The 14,093-nt window shown below is 40.4% G+C and overlaps 1 protein-coding gene across 3 annotated transcripts in view; it reads left to right on the forward strand.

Moving 5' to 3' along the window:
* The window catches only part of Pspc1 (paraspeckle component 1), a 93,168-nt gene that overhangs the window by 19,964 nt on the left and 59,111 nt on the right, over positions 1-14,093 (forward strand). For all 3 annotated transcript variants that reach the window (XR_009381246.1, XR_009381247.1, XM_059273580.1), the window contains exon 5: positions 4,873-4,957. Coding sequence is in view for 1 of the 3 variants with exons in the window: in XM_059273580.1 (XP_059129563.1) it covers positions 4,873-4,957 (85 nt within the window). In the remaining 2 variants the exon portion in view is untranslated. The remainder of the gene's footprint in view (positions 1-4,872; positions 4,958-14,093) is intronic.

Raw genomic sequence — 14,093 nt, forward strand, 5'->3', positions numbered from 1 at the left:
ATTGATTACATGCCTAGAATGCATGAAGCCCAGGGTTCTATTTGAAGTGGAGTGTGGTTGGTGAATGTTTATACTCCTAGGACTTGGGTGTTGGAAGCTGAAAAATGAGGTTAGCTTTGGCTAGCAAGTTCCAGGACAGCCTGGGTCACATGAGACACTGAAAAAAAATTTTTATTTTATTTATTTTTATTTTTATTTTTATTTTTTTTGGTTTTTCGAGACAGGGTTTCTCTGTGTAGCTTTGCGCCTTTCCTGGGACTCACTTGGTAGTCCAGGCTGGCCTCGAACTCACAGAGATCCGCTTGGCTCTGCCTCCCGAGTGCTGGGATTAAAGGCGTGCGCCACCACCGCCCGGCTTAAAAAATTTTTTTTTTAAGTGTTTCCTATATGAGTAGTATTTCTGCAGGTAGTTCAGGGATATTTACTTTTGTGGTAATCCAGATACCATTCTTTTGACAGAAAGGAAAGCATAGTAGACATTTTGGGATATAGTAGACAATATGGGATAAAACCATACATGAATTTTATTATTATTATTATTATTATTATTATTAATTTTTTATTTTTTTGAGACAAGGTTTCTCTCTGTAGCCCTGGCTATCATGGAACTCACTTTGCAGGCCATGCTGGCCAGAAACTCACAGAGATCTGCCTACCTCTGCCTCTTGATTGTTGGGATTAAAGGTGTGTGCCACCACTTCCCAGCACCACGTGTAAAATTTTGATAGAAAAATTAGGAAAAGTGCTGCCTTTAAGGTTATTAATTTGCATCAAAAGAGCACCAAAATGGAGCTGTGATTTTTGTTAGTGGTAGAACACTTTTTTTAGCATACACAAAACTGTGGATTCATTCCCTAGTCAGACCTCAGGATTAGGGGAGGGAAGAGAGAGTAGCAGATGGATAACCTGGTAGAGAAGAAAAAGATTAATGTATTCAGATGGATATGGGGTTTAGAAAGAATTGTAGGTTCTTATCAACTGGGAAGAGCATGAGACATAACTCAGTTGGTTTTTTTTTTTTTAGATTTATTATGTATACAGTGTTCTGCCTGCATGTAGCCCTGCAGGCCAGAAGAGGGCACCAGATCTCATTACAGATGGTTGTGAGCCACCATGTGGGTGCTGGGAATTGAACTCAGGACCTCTGGAAGAGCAGTCAGTGCTCTTAACCTCTGAGCCATCTCTCCAGCCCCCATATAACTCAGTTTTTAAGAGCACCCCATATAACTCAGTTTTTAAGAGCAGTCTTTAAATGAAAGTTGTTGGGGTTTTTTTTGTGTGTGTGTGTTTTTTTTTTTCTTTTTTAAATATGTCTGTATTTTGCCTGCATGTTTGTCTTTGTAACACTTGTTATGCCTGTTGCCTTGGAAGCCAGAAGAGGACATTGGGTCCCCTAGAACTGGAGTAACTGATGGTAGTAAGCTGTCATAGTGCTGGGACCTAGGTGCTGGAAATCAAACCTGGGGTTCTCTGGAAGAGCAGCCAGTGCTCTTACTCTGGGCTATTTTTCCAGCCCGCATAAGCAGTCTTTTTTTTTTTTTTCTCTGAGACGGGGTTTCTCTAAGTAGCTTTTGGTGTCCTAGAACTCACTCTGTAAACCAGACTGGCCTGAACTCAGAGATCTGCCCGCCTCTCCCTCCCAAGTGCTGGGACTAAAGGTGTACACCACCACTGCCTGGCCTCTAGCCTTGGTTTTTGTTTTTGTTTTAATAAATGCAAACTGTCCTGTAACTCAAGATAACCTTGAACTTCTAAGTGTGTAGCAGATGACAACCTTGATCTCCTAATTCTCCTACCTCCAACTCCCCAAATGCTGGAATTAAGTACATCACTATCCCCTCCTGCTCCTCCTCCTCCTTCTCCTCTTCTTTTTTTTTTTTCCCCCCAAGATTTATTTATTTATTATGTATACAACATGTATGACTGCAGGCCAGAAGAGGGCACCAGATCTCATTACAGGTGGTTGTGAGCCACCATGTGGTTGCTGGGAATTGAACTCAGGACCTCTGGAAGAGCAGTCAGTGCTCTTAACCTCTGAGCCATCTCTCCAGGCCCCCCCCCCCCCCGTTTTTTTTTTTTTTAAGCTTTTTAAAACATTTTTGAGTTTGGGGTTTGTGTTTTTTTGTTTTGTTTTGTTTTGTTTTTGAGATGGGGGTGGGTGTCTCAGTGTAGTCCAGGCTTACCTTAAACTTGACTGTGTAGTGGAGGATAAACTTGAACTCCTGATTCTTCACTCAAGTGCTAGAAGTATAGGCATACACTCTATGCCTGGTATAATAAATGTTCACTACTATGTGGTGCCATGCCTGTATTCTCAACATTTGCTACATAGAGGCTGGAGGATCAAGAGTTCAAGGTTGTTGTTTGCTACATAAAATGATTCAAACTTTGGCCTGGATTTTATGAGATCCTTTCTTGCGGGGCTTTTACCCACCAACCCCACAGTTCCCCAGAGTTTTCTTGAGTTTGAGCAGCAGGAAATAGTAGAAGGATTTAGATTGTAGAGATAAACAGATAGAAAATAAAGGATAGCTTCAAGAGGGCCTGGAACCTATTCCAAAGAGCCCTGACTGTCTCTGCCCCAGGGTATTTATAGAGATGCCAAGGGGTGGAGCAAAAGACCTCCCCCCAGCACAGGCAAGTGCAGACCATCTCAGACACCTGCACTCAGGCCCGTGGTCCTAATCATCCTCTCTATGCAGATCTGCTGAGTAAAGCCACGAGGAACCTGAAAACAGGCTCCCACACTTTCTCAAACACCCCTCTCCTCTGTCACCAAAAGAAAAATAGAAAACATTGATGACTCATCTCTAAATCCTTTGGTAAATTCTTATTTCTGTTAGGATAAAATATAGGACTTTACTTTGTTTTTAATAGAGTCTCACTGTTGTCCAGGCTAACTCTGCATTTTGAGCTCCAGTTTCTGGACTAAAGCATTCTTTATTTTTCCACAGCCTCTCTAGAAGTTAGGACTATAAACTGAACTTGTTTTTGATTATTAATGTAGGAGACAGTTCCTAAGTTTTACCTTTTTTTGGAGGGGCAGGAGTTGGTTTTTTTTCAAGACAGGCTTTTCTCTGTGTAGTCCTGGCTATCCTGGAACTTGCTCTGTAGACCAGGCTGGTCTCCAGCTCATGTAGATCTTCTTTTCTCTGCCTCAAAGTGCTGGGAGTAAAGGTGTGTGCCTTTACTAGCCACTCCCTGGATAGTTTCCGTTTTTTTTTTTAAGGATTTTTGAGTGTATGGTTATTTTGTCTGCATGTATGTCTGTGCACCAAGTATATGTGTGCCCAAGAAGTCCTGAAGAGGACATCTGGTCCCCTGGGAGTGGAGTTACACAGATTCCATTTGGGTACCTGGAACAGAACTCAGTGCCTGTGCAAGAGCAATATATGTTGTGCTCTTAAACAGATCCATATCTCCAGCCCAATTCTTAGATTTTCTCTGTGGTTATATGTGTGTGTGTGTGTGTGTGTGTGTGTGTGTGTGTGTGACACACACACACATATATACACATATATATGCTTTATTTATCTATTTATCTGTCTATCTATATCTATTATCTATCTGTCTGTCTGTCTGTCTATCTTTTGGGGATAGGATCTCACTATGTAGTACTGGTTGGCTTGGAACTCATTATATAGACTACTCTGACCTGGAACTCATGGAGATCCTCCTGCCTCTGCCTCCCAAGTACCCAGGTGATATAATGTTCTCCAATCATAATTTTCTTATACAGAAATCCTTTTTTTTTTTTTTTGAGACAAGGTCTCTCTATTATGTAGTTCTGGCTGCCTGGAACTCCCAGAGATCACTTACCTTTTTGAGTGCTGGGATTAAAGGTGTACCACCACGCCACGCTTGTATAGAAGTGTTAACCTATTTTAAATAGGTTTGTTTAGGTTTCACTTTATGATCATCATTCGACTGTCTAATGTTCATCCTCTATTGATTTCTTTTTTTTTTTTTTAAAGACAGGGTTTCTCTGTGTAGCTTTGCGCCTTTCCTGGAACTCGCTTTGGAGACCAGGCCTGGCTCTGCCTCCCAAGTGCTGGGATTGAAGGCGTGCGCCACCACCGCCCGGCCCTCTATTGATTTCTTTAAAGTGGCATAGAAGTTGCATATGGTATTGCATGCCTGTAATCAATTGCAGAACTCTGGACAGGGAGGCAAGAGGATCCCAAGTTTGAGGTCAGCCAAGACTACATAATGTATCAAAACATTATCTCAAAGCAACCAAACATAGTTATAATCTTAACACTTTTGAAGCTAGGGAAGGTGAATTGGGTTACATAGTGGGTTCTAGTTTGGTGTAGGGCAGTAATTCTCAACTTAATGGTGCGACACTTTAGTGCAGTTCCTCATGCTGTGGTGACTCCCAGACATAAAATGTTTTCTATGCTATTTTATAATTTTGCTACTTTTATGAATCGTAATGTAAATATCTGTGTTTTTTCTTGGTCTTAGGTGACCCCGTAAATAGGTTGTTTGACCCTATCTTAAAAAAAAAAACCACAAAAGATTAAGATTGAAAACAAAAAGAGGTAGCTAGAGAGATGTCTCAGCAGTTAAAGAGCACTGGCTGCTCTTCTAGAGGACCCAGCTTCGATTCCCAGATGTCTGTAACTCCAGTTCCAGGGGATCTGATACCCTCTTCTGGCCTCCTTGGGTACCAGCCCTGCATGTTGTACACACATACTTGCAGGCAAAATATTTATACATATAAAATAAAAATAAATCCTTGAAACAAAATAATAAGAAAGCAGTAGGACCTTAGCTCTTATATGTGCCAGCAATAGACATTCCACTTTTGAATGTGAATGCACAGAAAAGGAAGGTTAAAAAATTGTAACATGTAGTAATATTTTGTAGATCTAATGAGACGTCAAGAAGAACTCAGACGCTTGGAAGAACTCAGAAACCAAGAATTGCAGAAACGGAAGCAAATACAACTGAGGTAAATTAATACCTATCATAAATGTATTTCATTGTATGGTTCATTGATAAAATTCCCTTATCATTCAAGTTGTGAAAATAGTAAAAATACGGAAGAAAATTATTTATTTATTTATTTATTTATTGGCCACACATATTACAATTGTAATTCTTTAGCTGTTTAAGGACACTTTGATTGCATATACTTTGGAGCTAAGTATTGCATGTAATTTATTATAAGAATGCTCAGTGATTTGCCAGACTGTTTTCCCAGAGATAGATACATTTAGATTGCTGTTTTGCTTTGAAATAGGCTGTCACTATGTAACCTAGGCTGGCTTGTCACTGCTGTTGTCTACCAGGTTGGCCTCAGAGTCTAGAACGTTCACTTACTTTCCCCAAATACTAGAAGTATAGGCTCATACCACTGTGTCCAATTTCTGCAGTACTTGGGCTCTTGTGTGGTAGATATATACATATACAAATGAGCCACATCCCCTGCTCAGAGCATGGACATTTAAAATCATGTAGTCTTCAAAGCTTCAAAAATCATAAGTTAATGTTTTAAACAAAGCTATAATTGATTAAACAAACTTGAAATTTTTATTTTGAAATATTTATGTTTACCATATAAAAGTAGTAAGGAGTAGGAGAGATAGCTCAGAGGTTAAGAGCACTAGTTGCTGGTTCAATTTCCAGCACCTGCATGGCAGCTCACCCCTGTCTGTAACTCCAGTTCCAGACGATTCTATACCCTTACACAGACATTCGTGCAGACAAAACACCATCACCAGGCTGAGAACTACTCTTATACTTTCAAAGTACCTCAGAGTTTGAGAACTCCTGAGGTGTATTTCCTACCTCAGGAGAACACTTCACAGTTTCTTTTTATGTAAACAGGTTCAGATCTTTTTAGTTTACAAAAGGAAAGGAAGCTTCTTCCAGAATTTGAGTCCAGCTTTCTCTTTTATCTCAATTTGTCAGCTAGGTGTTTGCATAGTAATGTATCCTATAGATACTGTCTCCCCGCTTCCCACCCCAGCAAGGAAGACAGCAAAGCAAAACCAAATAATTAAAACCAAATAGAGTATGGAGAAGACCCTAATTGTGACATAAAATATAACACATGACTCTCATAGAAATGAATGACATAGTCACACTGAAAAGTGATTTAGAACCTAAATAATCTTTCGTTTGGTTGGTTGGTTGGTTGGTTGGTTTGAAACAAGGTCTCAGGTAGTCCAGGCTGGACTGTCTTGAACTAACTATGTACTGCCTTGAAAAAGAATGAACTTGAATAAGCTGACGTTTGTAGACAATAGAATATTTGTTATGCTCTGTAGAGGAATGAACTGTGGAACCAGGAGAAGACATGGAAGGAACCCTGCATGCTTACTGTTAAGTAAAAGAACACAATCTGAAAGGGCCAGATATTGTATGACTCCAATTCCCATGGAAATAGCAAGCTGGGAGATGGGAAGATCATGTTTGTCAGAGGTTAGCGAATGGAGATGAAGATGTGGGATATATTTATTTCTTTGTGTATATGAGAGTGCCTGTGTGTATGCAGTGGAACCCAGAGTCAGGCATCAGATTCCCCAGAACTGGAGTAAGTCTCCTTGTGGGTTCTGGAATCCAGGACCTCCAAAAAGCAGCACGTGCTCTTAACCTCTGAGTCATCTCTTAAGGAAATCAGATTTGTCGGGCAATAAAACTGTTTTGTATGATGCTACCTTTCATCTTTCTTTGAACCTACAGCATGCACACCAAAACTGAACCCTAACAGAAGCATTGAACTCTGGATGATGGTGTGTCATTGGGGTTCATGGATTTTAACAAATGTGTCACTCTAGTGGACATGTTGACAGTAGGTTGTTGTGGGTTTGGCTAAGGGACAAAGTATTTGGGAATACAATCTACCACTCAATATCCATCTATCATCCCCCCCCCCCCCCCCCCCCCCCCCGCCTGCCCAGGGGGGAGCTGAGGACAGAACCTTGCCTTGCGCTTGCTAGGCAAGCACTTTACCACTGAGCTAAATCCCCAACCCTACCACTCAGTTCTTTAGGATCCTCGAAAAGAAAAAACACACACACAGACACAAAACTCCTCTAAAAAAATAGTTATACATGACAAAGCCATACATTTATTCTGTAATTTAGTTTAAGGTCATAGGTTAGCATTTATCCACTGCTTTTTTAATATACTCTGTGTGTGCAGGTGGTATGCATGCACGTTTGAATGTGTGCAGAGTCTCTATATACTACAGTCTGTCTTACTTGCTTCAAATTTTCAGGTGTGAGATCATAGGTGTGCACCCCCACACCCAACATTGTATATTTCTTACTAAGTAAACAGTTTAGGAACTGTAGTATGAGACCCAGGTTTCTCACTGTTGGGAAATGAAGAAAGACAAGATGAATGCTGTATGCTGGATTACTCACTTATTAATGTGAGGTCAGAGGTTTCTAGTATTGATAGGTAGATGCAGAAGTACAAATATGTGATTAAACTAATATTTTTATAGTACTATTCACTAAATAGCCCTAGAAGCAGTGATGTCAGCAGCAGTGATCACATCTACTTTCAACATTCTTTTAAGTGCCATTCCCTAATATAACAAAGCTAGGCTTTTGAAGAAATTCTGTCAGTAGTAAGGAAGTATTCAAAACAAGGGTAGATTATATCAGAAGAACCTGGAAGCCAACATGACAGAGCTTCTCATGGCCAGTTTCACCAACAGAAGGAAGGACGGTAGAGAGGTTGAGACAGAGACACTGAGAATGAAATCACTAGCTTTCAAACCATAGAACAAAATTCCTATAAGTTCCATACTGCTAGAAATAGTGGACAATTAAATACATAATGGAAAAAGAGCACCTCTTTGCAGTAGAATTTCATTTAACAAATTTAAAAAAAGGTAAGAAGGGATAAAAAGTCACTGATAAGTAAACAGTATAGTAATTATTATAGAAAAGACAATTTTTGTTTTTGAGACAATGTCTCAACTGTTTAGTCCATCGGGGTCCTCTTGCTTAAGTGTCTCTGCTGGTAGTCTAGGTGTACCTTACTGTACCCAGAAGGTAAGATTTATTGACAAAAGTGAAGGTGTGCAAAACTTTAAACAACAGGACTTTTGCATACTGTTAATACAAATAAAATTTACATCATTACAGTTTATAGTGGGGGTAGAGAGATGGCTCAGAGGTTAAAAATACTGGCTACTCTTTCTCAGAGACCCCAGGTTCCTTTCTGACACCTAACTGGCCAGCTAAGAACTGTCTATAATTCCAGTTATAGAGGATCCAGTTCCCCCTTCTGGCCTCCTCAGGTATTGCCAGATGTATATTTTAAGAAAATTATTTTAATTGTATATAGTGTTAGAGAGATGGCTCAGAGGTGAAGAGCATGATCTCTTTAAAGTTTTTTATTATATTTTTTAGATTTTATTTATGTAATGTGTATGGGTGTTTTACCTACATGTTTATATACCACGTGTATGCATGGAGTGCCCTTAAATACAAGAAGAGAGAATCAAAACTCTTGGGACTGGTTTGTTGTGTTGCCATGTTGGTGTTGGGAATGGTCTTATGGAAGAGTAGCCAGTGGTCTTAATTGTTTAATCCCTCTGGCCTGAGTATACTGCTCTGCAGAAGACCCAGATTGATTCCCAGTACCAACATAAGGCAACTCTCAACCTTTAGCTTGAGAGGGGAATGAAATGCTCTGGCCTTCATGGGCATCTACACTCATATACTTATGCATAGACATTCACATATACATAATTAAAAATAAATCTTAAATTCTTGTATTAAGGTCAAGTGGAAAAATAGTAAATTTAAAGTAGAGATACTGCTGGGCGGTGGTGGCACATGCCTTTAATCCCAGCACTTGGGAGGCAGAGCCAGGTGGATCTCTGTGAGTTCGAGGCCAGCCTGGTCTACAGAGCGAGATCCAGGATCTCAAACCAAAATAATGATGATGATGATGATGATGATGATGATGATGATAAAGCTACCTAGTAGACAGCATTATAACTAAATGTCAAAACTTTTCATTATCCTAATGAGACAGTTCATATCATGCATCTGTTGATATTTCTCAGTAAGGATATAGCATATGATATCTTCTCTGACATGCTTGCCAAATATGCATACCCTCATTCTTGTTGGGAGAAAAAAAAAAAAAACTAGACAAGTGCAAATTGAAAGATAGTCTACAAAATAATTGGTTCTCTTTAAAATAAAAAAAAAAATTTATGTGTGTATGTGTGTGTGTATGATGTGTTTGTGTGCACTTGCCATGGTTAACTTGTAGAGGTCAGTGGATAACTTGTTGGAATCTTTTCTATTTTCATCATAAGTGAGGTCCAGGGATTAAACTCGAGTCACCAGTTTACAGGGGCAAGCACTTCTACATCCACTTGCCATGGTTAACTTGTAGAGGTCAGTGGATAACTTGTTGGAATCTTTTCTATTTTCATCATAAGTGAGGTCCAGGGATTAAACTCGAGTCACCAGCTTACAGGGGCAAGCACTTCTACATCCTGAACAGACTCAGTGGCCCTCAGTTTTCTTCAAAGTCAAAGCGGGCTGCAGAGGTGGTTCAGTGATTAACAACCATGTCCTACTTGTGCAGAGATCCTGGGGATTGGCTCCTAGCACTCACATGGTGGCTCAGAACTCTCTGTGACTCTAGTTTCAGGGGATCTGATGCCCTTCTTTGGCCTCTGCAGGCATGCACATGATATATATCTATCACATATACACAGGCAAGCACTCATACACATGAAAGTAATAAATCTTTTTTCTTTTTCTTTCTTTTTTTTCTTTTTTTCTTTTTTTGTCTTTGTGTAGCCTTGGCTGTGTTGGACTCACTCTGTAGTCCAGGCTGGCCTTAAACTCAGAGATTTGTCTACCTCTGTTTTCCCAAGTGCTGGGATTAAAGATGTGTGTCACCACACCTGACTAAATAAATAAATACTCCCCTCCAACAGGGTTTCTCTGTGTAGCTTTGGCTGTCCTGGAACTCTGTAAACCAGGCTGGCCTCGAACTCGTAGAGATGCACGTTCCTCTGCCTCCTCAGTGCTGGGGTACTGGAATTAAAGGCATGTACCACCACCACTGGCCTTTTTTTCTTTTTCCATATAAATAAATCTTAAAAGAAAATGGAAAGAAACGGCTTGAGTAATCCTTGCACTTGTACTTCAAAGTGGAAGGCAGACACAGTAGAATATGTAATCTTGGGACGTGCAGTAATCTGGAGGATGCAGTAGGAAGGCAGAACTGAGAGACCCTGTCTCAGCAAGGTGGAAGGACAGAGGCAACTCCCCAAAAGTTAACTGCTGACCTTCATGTGTGGGTTGTGAAATGCACACACACACAAACAAATACAGAGTTTAAAAAAGAAAAAAACGCACAAAACAAAATTAATCATATAGTCATTCAAAGCCAGACATGGTGGCACATGTTTGTAATCCCAACACTCAAATCAGCAAATAATTCCTTGAGAGGTAACAACAATAAAGTGAGTTTGAGGGTAACCTGAATTAATGAAAAATCTCAAAAATAATAAATAAATAATGCAGTCGCTTGCAAACTTCCATCATTTAGCATTGTAGCCTGCCTGCTTCATTTCTTTTCAGAATGACTTCTTTTTATGTGCATGTGTCTCTATGTGCATGTGGGGTCCCACAGAAACTAGAACAAGGCATCAGATTCCTGAAGCTGGAGTTACAGACAGTTGTGTGCTGTCCAACATGGGTGCTGGGAATCTAATTCTGGTCCTCTGCAAGAGCAATAACATCTTTAACTGCCAAGCCCTGCCTGGCCTTTCTTAGTAATTTTTTTTTTTTGCTTCCTTTTTTCCTTCCTTCCTTCCTTCCTTCCTTCCTTCCTTCCTTCCTTCCTTCCTTCTTTTCTTTGTTTTGCTTTTTCGAGACAGGGTTTCTCTGTGTAGCTTTGCAATCTGTCCTGGAACTCACTCTGTAGACCAGGCTGGCCTCGAACTCACAGAGATCCGCCTCTGCCTCCGAGTGCTGGGGTTAAAGGAGTGTGCCGCCACCACTTGGCTTTTCTGAGTAATTTTGATGTTTTCTTTCTGTTTTGATACTTGGTCAAAGCCTAGGCATGCTTTCCCTGACACTCTGTCTTTTCATTCTTCTGATGACACTGTCTTTTCATTCATCTGAGGCTCTACTTAAACCCTTTTCCACCATGCTGCTGATTCCTGACTATTCAGCTGCCTGCCTGCCTCTATTGAGGATACTGCCTGCTTTCTTGGGATCAGACTCAAAAAACATGGCAATATATCTTCCCTTTCTCTGTCTCCTTCTGAGCAAATGAAGAGATTTATAACTTCTTTGCCCTGTTTTTAAAACTCTTAATAAAATTGTCCTTGATCTTCAAAAATGGGGGCAAATTCTTAAAAGAGACTGTGAACTGTGAGAGGTTGAAGAGAAATAATTAGACTCTTTAGATGTTTTAGCAGTAAAGGACCTTTTTAAGCCTGGTGACTTGAGTTTAAACCCTGGAAACCGTTTGGTGGAAAGAACCAGCTCCTCTCACAGATTGTCCTGACTTGGACTTGTAAGATATAGCATATATCTACCCTAACCCCAATACATAAATGTGAAAAAGGAGAGATAATAATCAAATGCAGTGTGGAATTTTATGAAGGTCCTAAAACACAAGGAAGGATAGATGGGGACACTGGTGAAAGTTGAATCTAAGATTTTATTTACTTTGTGGCATGATAACTTTGAAGGCAATGAAGGAGCTCTAGTCTTTGGAGCCCACCCGCTGAAAGAAGATGATGACACTCCTGTAACTTGTCCTCTGACTTCCTATGTACACTGCACACACATAAATATATAAATAAAAATTGAAATCAAATCACAAAAGCAAAAAATGGTGTTAATGCTAATGTTGTACCTGTGTTCATTCATAATGGTGGTTATTTGTAATGCTAATACTATGCAGGGTTAGGTGAAGTCTGCTTTATAACTTTTCCATAAATCTAAAAACATTAGAAAAGAAAAACTACTTCAGTGTTGGGGTAAGGTAGCAGACAAAAGAAACTCTGCTTTTATGAAACTTAACACTACTGGTTGTGCGCATGCCTCTAATCCTAGCACTCAGGAGGCAGTGTTGGGGATCTGACCTCAGGTCCTCATACTCAGTCAACTAGGCACTTTACCAGTTGAGCCATCACCTCAGTGCTTATTTCCTTTCTATTTTTTAATATTTTGAGACAGGATCTCACTCTGTATAGTAGCCCTTGACCAGCCTGGAATCTGCCAAGTAGACCACAGAGATCTGCCTGCCTTTGCCTCCTCATGAGTACTGGGATTAAAGGCATGTACCACAAGCCCAGTCATACAGACATGGGTTTTCTTGATATGTCTTCTCACTTATGCCAGGATGACCTTGAAGTTCTGATCCTCTTGTTTCCACCTCCCCAGTGCTAGGGGTACACTCAAGTACCACGGCACATCTTCTGTGAAGTGCTGAGCGTCAAACTCAGGGTTTCATACATGCTAGGCAAGCACTCTGCTAACTGTACTACATTGCCAACCTCCAAACCAAACTTAAAATGTATCCTTTGTTTATTTATTTGAAAAATCTTTATGTTGTGGCTGGAGAGATGGCTCAGCAGTTAAGAGCACTCACTGTTCTTCCAGAGGACCCGGGTTCAGTTCCCAGCACCCACATGGCAGCTTACAACTGTCTGTAACTCCAAATTCTGATACACTCATACAGACATACATGCAGGCAAAACACCAGTGCACATAAAAAAAAAAACACTTTACATTTATAAGTGTTTTGCCTGTATGTATGTCTGTGTACCACATGCATGCCCTGTGCTCTAGGAGGCCAGAAGAGGGTATTGCATTCACTGGAACTGGAATTACAGATGGTTGTGAGCTGCCATGTGAGTGCTGGGAATCAAACCAAGGTCCTCTGGCACAGTAGCCTGAGCCATCGCTCCTACCCCTTACATCATTTAGTGGCGGAGTCTGACATGAACCTTGTGGCAAAGAGTGACCTGAACTCATATAATTATTTGTTGTTTTCAGTGGATGCAAATATTTATTTTATTGAAGAAAGTTCATGTGTTTGGTTATGGGGTGCTGTTCCCGATTTCACAAGGAATACCAGTCATGGTTTACTATATTTACTCTTCCTTCACTCTGTTTTTTAGACTGTCTTGGCTGTGAACCTAGGCCAGGCTCACAGTTGCAGTCCCTGCCTGACTCTCCTGAGCTTTTGGGTATAGTAGGCACTACCATGGCTAGCTTTGAATTAAAACAAAAACGTTTCAGAGAGAGAAAGGGGGTGGATGGGTAGGTGGGAAGTTATATAGGTGTGTAGGTATGTGTCCTGTAGGTGTTAAGAGGACAGCTTTTTAAAGTTGGGTCTTTCCTTCCACCTTTATGTGTCTTCTGGGAATTGAACCTTAGCTCTTCAGCCTTGTATGTTAAGCCTTGGAGTTAAGCAATTTTAACCTAACCCACTAACCCATTTCTTTGGCCCCTGGCCTTGACCTTTTAAAATCAGAAAAAACACTAAAAATACCCTTGCTCCTGTTATGTTGTATTTTTTTTGAGACAGAGTCTCTTTAACCTTGGCTGTCCTGGAACTCACTGGGCAGAAGAGGTTGGCCTTGAATGCACAGAGAGTCCCTCTGGCTCTTACAGTTTTTTTTAAGTGGGACATGATGGCTCTGCCTGTAATTGCAGCACTCCAGAAACTGAGGCTAATGTGTTTGTGGTCAGTCTGGCTAAATAGTCAAAACCCTGTTTTAAAAGTGCAAAAAAAGCTGGGTGGTGGCGCATGCCTTTAAAACTCAGCACTTGGGATGCAGAGGGAGATAGATCTCTCTGTGAGTTTGAGGCCAGCCTGGTCTACATGGTCTACAAAGAGAGTTCCAGGACAACCAGAGCTGTAACAGAGAAACCCTGTCTCAAAAAAACAAAACAAAAAGTACAAACAAAATAAAATTTTTCCACAGTATATGGATGTAAAATTTGTGTGTTTGGGTGTGTGCATGGGGAGATATGTGTCAGTATGAGTGTATTTTTTTTTTTTTACAAAAAAGATTTATTTATGTATATGAGTGTTTTGTATGCACACCAGAAGAGGGCATCGGATCCCAC

The sequence above is a fragment of the Peromyscus eremicus genome, chromosome 9, assembly GCF_949786415.1.
Source record: "Peromyscus eremicus chromosome 9, PerEre_H2_v1, whole genome shotgun sequence".
Classification (NCBI taxonomy): Eukaryota; Metazoa; Chordata; class Mammalia; order Rodentia; family Cricetidae; genus Peromyscus; species Peromyscus eremicus.